The sequence below is a fragment of the Entamoeba invadens genome, assembly GCF_000330505.1.
Source record: "Entamoeba invadens IP1 unplaced genomic scaffold scaff_1105074726023, whole genome shotgun sequence".
NCBI classification, from domain to species: Eukaryota; Evosea; order Mastigamoebida; family Endamoebidae; genus Entamoeba; species Entamoeba invadens.
This window is the reverse complement of record NW_004443608.1, coordinates 31,114-38,270: the sequence shown is the minus strand read 5'-3', so window position 1 is coordinate 38,270 and position 7,157 is coordinate 31,114. Positions and strand designations below refer to the sequence as shown.

The 7,157-nt window shown below is 32.0% G+C and overlaps 5 protein-coding genes across 5 annotated transcripts; 2 read left to right on the top strand and 3 right to left on the bottom strand.

Annotated features, from left to right (window-relative positions):
• Nucleotides 1-346: 346 nt before the first annotated feature.
• Nucleotides 347-469, bottom strand: EIN_073980 (Hypothetical protein; the record flags this gene model as incomplete). Its single annotated transcript, XM_004259298.1, has 2 exons — nucleotides 347-391; nucleotides 466-469. Coding segments are annotated over 2 exons (49 nt in total), but the record flags the coding sequence as incomplete, so codon positions are not given.
• Nucleotides 470-1,022: 553 nt separating this feature from the next.
• Nucleotides 1,023-1,565, top strand: EIN_073970 (hypothetical protein; the record flags this gene model as incomplete). Its single annotated transcript, XM_004259297.1, has 1 exon — nucleotides 1,023-1,565. The coding sequence occupies one exon, from the start codon at nucleotides 1,023-1,025 to the stop codon at nucleotides 1,563-1,565; it is 543 nt and encodes a 180-aa protein (XP_004259345.1).
• Nucleotides 1,566-1,817: 252 nt separating this feature from the next.
• EIN_073960 (hypothetical protein) lies at nucleotides 1,818-3,122 on the bottom strand (the record flags this gene model as incomplete). Its single annotated transcript, XM_004259296.1, has 1 exon — nucleotides 1,818-3,122. One exon carries the CDS (start codon nucleotides 3,120-3,122, stop codon nucleotides 1,818-1,820), a length of 1,305 nt encoding a protein of 434 aa, XP_004259344.1.
• A 2,342-nt stretch (nucleotides 3,123-5,464) lies between these two features.
• EIN_073950 (hypothetical protein) lies at nucleotides 5,465-6,055 on the top strand (the record flags this gene model as incomplete). Its single annotated transcript, XM_004259295.1, has 1 exon — nucleotides 5,465-6,055. The coding sequence occupies one exon, from the start codon at nucleotides 5,465-5,467 to the stop codon at nucleotides 6,053-6,055; it is 591 nt and encodes a 196-aa protein (XP_004259343.1).
• A 539-nt stretch (nucleotides 6,056-6,594) lies between these two features.
• On the bottom strand, nucleotides 6,595-7,146 carry EIN_073940 (hypothetical protein; the record flags this gene model as incomplete). The annotated part of the gene is made up of 1 exon (XM_004259294.1): nucleotides 6,595-7,146. A coding segment is annotated over one exon (552 nt), but the record flags the coding sequence as incomplete, so codon positions are not given.
• Between the last annotated feature and the right edge of the window lie 11 nt (nucleotides 7,147-7,157).

The window sequence follows — 7,157 nt, the reverse complement described above, 5'->3', positions numbered from 1 at the left end:
TATTTTTTTTATAATAAATATATTAAATTTATATGGTTTATTTTTTTTAATTTCTTTTTCATGATAAATGGTATTTTGAATAGTATTTTAACTAAAGTTTGGCAATTAAACCTTAGCCCAGCAAATTAACCTTAGCCCAAAGAAAAACTAATTATTTTCTATTGTTATATTAAATTAATAAACTATAAACATATATAAAAGTCAATTTTCTAAAATATTTGTTTTTTTAGTAAAAACCCGTGTTTTTAAAAAAAAAATAGGAATTTCTTTGGGCTAAAGTACATTTCCTGGGCTAAGGTTCATTTTCCCTACTATAAATATTTAGGTCAGCGACTTTTAAGACAACTAAAAAGTCGGCGATTTTTAAAGGGACTGTAAAGTCGCCGAACAGCTATTATTATTATTTTTATAAGTTATTATTTACAATATAAAAATAAACTATTAATAATAATTTATTATAAAAACACATTCTAAATAATCACATGAATGTAACTTTAAATATAATATGAATTGGTTTCTACAATTCCCGATTTTTTAAAACAAAATAGCCGTATTATATAAAACAAAAATGAAAAACAAAAAATTTACTCTTCTGTTATGCGACTTTATTATGGAATTTTTTATTTTTTTTTATTTTATTTGGTATAATTAATGTAATAATAATTATCAAAAACAATTCTTTTTTTTAATTTTACTTTCAAGGTTTTAAAAAAAAATATAACTTGTTATAATGTACTATACAATAATGTAATTATACTACAAATAACTAGTAAATAAACTCTTAATCAAAGCATCAAAAGTATCTGTTTTTTATATTATTATTATTTCAATAATTTCCTATAATTTTACAATAAAAAGTGGAATTTTTATTTCGTTTTGGTGTTCATAACCGAAAAAACACAAATAAACGGGTACATTAATAAACACCTGAATCAAAAGTATATTAACGATTATGGTTAATAATTCGAATATAATTATCTCAATAAAAAGAAACTGTAATTAACTCATTTGTTTGGAAAGACATGGGGTGTGGTGGGTCCAACGCCAAAGTTATAGACAAGCTAATCCCAACAAATCCCGACTGGAAGTTTTCTGACAGTATTAAAGTTGAAGATAATCGAATAGTACAGTATAAAGATCATGGTTCCCTGTCGTCGTGTGTCGGGAAAAACGTCATCACATCAATCTCCGTGAAAATGATGCCATCGCAATCTTATCTCTTTGTTGGCCTAATGGAGCTTAATGCTTCAAAAAGTTATACGATTAACTCTGATGGGGTGATGAAGAATGCTGGGGTATATGGCTTAGGGATGAAACAAGATGAAGTTATAATGAATGGGGTGACAACGCATTATAAGCGTCCAACTATTAATAACAATGAAACTATAGAATTAAAGTATCAGAACGATAGAATTATGTTTAAAATCAAAAACGAATGGGACTTACTTTATGTGGTAGGCGAAGGAAAACAGTTCGTCTTTGTTTGTGAGATGTGCCATTTACACTCAAGAGTCGAAATACTCGATACTAATAAGGAACTATTAACGGGAACTCCTCCAAAGTAAGGTCTCTTAGAATCTGTTTTATATCAAGTTTTTCGTTGTACAGTTGAATTTGTAATCTAAAGAAATAACAAATTAATAGTATACAGTAGTATATTAATAGTATTTTTTAAAAAAGACTGTTTTTCAATTGTCAAAAATAATGTAAAAACAAAGTTTGTATGTATTCAGAAAAAGATAACAAATTGATTAATCATCGGAAAAATGCTATTAATAATAGTAAAAATAACCATAAATTAAAAATCAATCAAATGATTAGATGATGTTTGTGATTATCTCGTCGAAACGAGCGAGCACTTGGGCGGGGATAATTTGAGGAACTACAGTGTAAGGAAAAGACATTGAAACATTGCAGGAACCATCTGCGATAAGATATGAATGAGTCATGAGGGCCTTTGTGTTTGGGTCGCAGACAACACGGTTACACCCAGAGAATCCAATGGCAGATACCTCTGATAAAACTTGCTTCTCAACTCGGTCCAAAACTTTAAACCCACCCATGTTAGATAATGATATGGTGAATGGCGACATCCCAGCAGTGAAATTACCATTGTAAATTCCATCTCGGAATCTGTTGAACAGCGGAGTGGACATGGAATCTACACTTAGGACATATGTGGTCAACTCGGTCGCCATCTCGAGAACTGATTTGGAGAGGAAATTGAGTGGGAACAATGGGTATAAAGCCTCGGCCATGACGCCGATGGTTTCTTGTTTGGTATTTGGAAGCAACTTTCTCGTGTCGTATGGTATCATGAACGCAACGGTGTCTGCTTCGTTCGCGTTTGTTTTTTCGAACAATTCGTCATACGTTTTCAGCAGTACAGAAATGAAGAATGCTTGAACGGAGAGGTTGTTAGTTTTACAATACGAAATTATTTTGGCGACTTTCTCAGGACTCAGATTGAGGGTGTGTGAGACAACACAATTTTGGATGTATTTTGAAGTTTGGGAGACTTCAAGTTCCTTCGTTTTTGCGTCTGCGTTTTTGATGTGGGAAAAGTCGTATTGCAAAACACATTTTGGGAGGTTTTTGTTGATCGCCTCTCTGTCAACTTTGAGAAGATTGTTTTCCACAAGATGTGGATACTCAGAAACAAATTCTCTAATTGGGGTTTTGGTCTTAAAAAGGTGGTTCAAAAGCGATTCCATCAAATATGTTAGTGACTTAAAATCTGTTTTTGAGTGGCATATAAACAGGGAGAAGATGGTGTAGTTAGTTTTGTCGCAACAGATTTCTGAGTAAACCAAAAGAGAGGTCTTTTCTTTTCCAACTGTTCTTGTTTTTGCGACTTCAATTGAAACTTCTCGTGTTATACTGTCGACTGCTGTTTGAATTGTTTTAATTTCGTACGACTTCTGAAGTTCAATTTTCATTGGTTTCAGTGAGGAAAGTTGTTCTGCGGTGAGTTTTGTTTCTGGAGGGAGTTCGTAGTCAAAACAATATGGGTAGTCGGTCAAGAACGCCTCATATGCGGCGTTAATTTCATCTTCGTTAAACACATGGCGGAGCACAAAAACACTCATCATCCCAAGATTTTTTGCGATTTCTTCGTACATACTCTTCATGATTTTATATTGTTTTATGCAGATCTGTATTACCCAAACCAAATTGATGTTTGTACCTTTGATGTTTTGGTTAACCCAAATATTATTGTTATTTTCTAGTTCAAATTTGATGTTTTAGACAGATCTCAAATTGATTAGAATTTCAAGATTTTGAGCAATATTACAGTCTAAATGAAGTTCACGGCGTATGAAGACAGTTGGTATTTTTGCACCAATTGGCTGTGTTATTTGCTTTAAACTATTTCCGATTCAAGTGACGTTGTTTACCGCTATAATCGTTGCCAGAGGTGAGCAGCCCCACCGGACCAAAGCTTAATGAAAATTGCCGCAATGTCTTTGACCAACACAGTATAGTATTTATTTAGCAAAATTACCATTAAAAGTATAGTTAAAGAACGACCCCAAAAAATCTATGAAAAAATCCGAGTTTTATTCTGGCAATTAAAGATTCAATGTTCTCTAACCCAACCTTTCGTGGACCTTTGTTTCACAAATCAAAAATTTTATGATAAGTAACAAAAATAGAAATTGATTTAAAAATAGAAGATCTATATTTAATTCGTTTTTCTTCAAAAAAAGTCTAAATTTGCTCTCTCAAAGTTTTTTGTTTTCGAAAAAGATAGTTACGCTATAAACTATATACAATGGTTTGTATACTATAATTTTAACTTTTTGAAAAGACGATACGAAAAACCATTTTTTGAAATTCTGAAGAATTCAATAAATTCAAAAACCAACAAACACCGAAATCGTGATGAGATTTCTTATAATTTGTTAAACAAAATTAACCTTCATTGAGTACATATTTCAATAAGATTTTCTTATTCAAAAAAAATAAAGAGACCAAATAGGTTTCAGGATGGTTTAAATTGTTCAAGATGTCAGTAACCGCGAGATTTGATTGGTATTAATTATCTCTGTGTTTTTCTAAGTCAAAAGTCTCTGTTGGGAAACACAAAAAATGTTTATTGAACACTTAAGTGCAACTCAAAGTTTGTTGGTTTTCTTTCTATTCCCAAATTTATTATCAAATTACTCTTAGAGACACAGAAGGAAAAAAGTGAGTATAAGTTTTTCGTAAGTCATTGCGGAGGTCATCACAAAGACAAGCCATTTCTTTCTATTCACACAAGAAAATATTACTTTTGAGCAGTTCAGTGTTTGTTGAGCAAGGCAATTATTTTATTCTAATTAAAATTGATAAATACTAAATTGATTCAACTCCACTTATTGTTGAGTTAGATGTGTTATATTTGACAAGAAGCAGGAACCGTTATTGGGCTCTGACATGCGGAACTCATACAATTGAAAAATTCTTTGGAAGAATTAAAAAAATACCCATCTCCGGTATAATTGTAATAAGAGCGTCTTTGACTCTAAAAATGCAGGAAGTGCAAGATGCTCCCAAAATAATAAAAAGATTTTCGCAAGACGGTCGACTTGTTCAAACCAGTGTTGGGCTTCGGGATATCGGGACGAGTATTGAAAGTGTTGTTATTGTTGGACGTTTCCAGTTTTAGAATGTTAATTGATATAAAGGCCGCAGTACCCCTAAAGTACGGGATAACCTCCATGTTGTATATATAGAGGTAGTTCTATTAATACGTAGATTTTATAAGGGTGTGCTTTTAATATCTAGGCAAGAGATCCGATTTGGTTCCACGCCGACACACGTTACAGTTCTTAGTTCTTCCACTTATCGACTTATTACAATGAACAATTAAATCAATTCATTTGAAAGAATGGAACACAACAAGCGTATTTGCACAAGACAAAAATTATTGAACAATTTATAGCGCGCACTAAATATGAATCACTCAAAATACCAAAAAACGACAATTTCTTGCCGTCGTAAAAATACGTCTTCCCAGGAGTGCATGTCTATAATTATACATCCGGAATATCCCGTTTTTAATAGCTAGTTCCTCCTATATAAAAAATAGAAAAAAACACGTATTGCAGTTCTAATATTAACACAGGAAGCTTCCTCTCTTCTATAAAAAGTTCCATGTCTGTCTTAAACTGAAAAACCCAACCAAATCCTCAAAAAAGTCGTTTTTTTCTCACACAATTCATCAATAGGCATATTCCCATAGTTTCAGGCGATATATACGAACCCCCATTCTTTCTTCTTCAATCAATTTTTCACGGCAAAAAAGGGGCGAGTGCCAAGAAAAAGCATTAAAATAGAAAACGCAGTTTGAAGAGTGATAAAAATAGGGGAGGGGTACTTCACGTCCAAAAATGGGAGATGATCATTCCAAAGCCAAACTGCTTCTACCCTGTCATTCGTTCATTTTCACATTAAAACGAGCCGCCCAAACTTGTTAATCATGTCATACACTACCGATTGCAATCAATCCTTCTTCAAGTCGAAGAATGAGTACAAAGAGTTCTACGTCATTCAGCAAGGCGTTCTTCTTGCCTTCATCAACTCGTACTGTGGCTTTTCAATTAAGAAGCAGAAGAAGCGAGCCAAAGTGACTTCGGCGTACCCGAAGATCTCAAAATTGGTCTTTCCGAATGAGACAATTGACGTCCAACAACTCGCAGACTCGATATGTCGCCCAGTCTATGAAGAAGAGTGCAAACACGTCTCAAAGAAACAAACGGCGATGCGACGCTTCGAGAAGAACAAAAAGGTCTTTGTCCAACATCTCCTCATCGACATCTTAAGCGAAAAGGGGTTCTTCTTCGAGTCACATCTTGCACGTAATTCTACAAAGACTTATCGAATGGAACGAATCGAAAGAATTTACTTCGACGGAAGACTTGTCATGCAGTTCGAAGACTTTGTGAAGAGAGGAAGTGCTATTAATAACTACCTCAATTCCCTCTTTTTGGGTACTTCAGTATTCGTCCCTATTTGCTCAGACAAACTCGCAGATCTCATACTTTCTAATGAAAACTCTGTCAATAACTAACTGTGTATTTCTCAATGTCATAATTTTAATATTTATTGTATTCTTCTCGTTGTTTAATCTAATGTGTTTAGTATATGTTATTTATTAATTCTTTTTTAATTATTTAACTAATTTTATTTAAATAAATTAAATAATTTATTATATTTTAAATTATTATTTATTCTATTTTATAATTAAATTGATAGATGTAATTGATAGTTGTTTTATAATTAAATTAATAGTTAAATAAAAGAATTTTTTAAACTCATGTTATAAAAACAGTTTAGTTATTTATTATTTCTTTATTAATTAATTGGTATTTTATTCAATAATAAAAAATTATTATTTATTTATCTATTTTAATAATTTAATTATTAATTCAACTAATTTAGTTGAATAAACATTTTTCTAATAGTTAATTTATTGTTTATTAATAGTAAATTGGTAGTTAATTGATATATTAAATAATAGTTTTTTCAATAATTATTAAATAATTAAAATGATAGTAAAATGAAATACTATTAAATAGTAAAAATTATAGTTATTTAATAGTTGTTTAATTACAAAGGAACCTCAATTTTTGTTGGAGAAGAAGAGCGTGATGGATTGGTAGAGATGGCGGGAGACATTTCGATGAAGTCGACTTCATTGACTCGACTTGCTAGTGTGTGTTCAGGGAGTTGAATTTTGCGGACACAAGTTGTCTCGAGATCATCATTAGAAGAGGAATAACTTTCGCTTTTGTCACGGTCGTATGAAGTACTTTCACACGAACTTTCATCGACACGCTCTTGTAAAGTTTCGACTTCATTTAAAGAAACGATACAAAAAACTGAATCGCTTGGACCTAGTATTGTGTTTTGTTTTACTATTAAATTGAACCCATCAAGTGTTGGAGTCCATATACCTATACACTTCACATGATTCTCTTTGAGAAAGAAATGAATGTTTATAAACTTCTTCCCAACAAACTCTTTGGGGACTTTAATTAGTGTTGTTGCCACTTTTTGACTTGTCCCGATGAGGTCTTTCCATATCAAACAACTGTATTTGTTCACACACATATCAATGATCATGGAGTAGATCATACTTAAAGAATATGCAACGGCTATATCTTAATAGA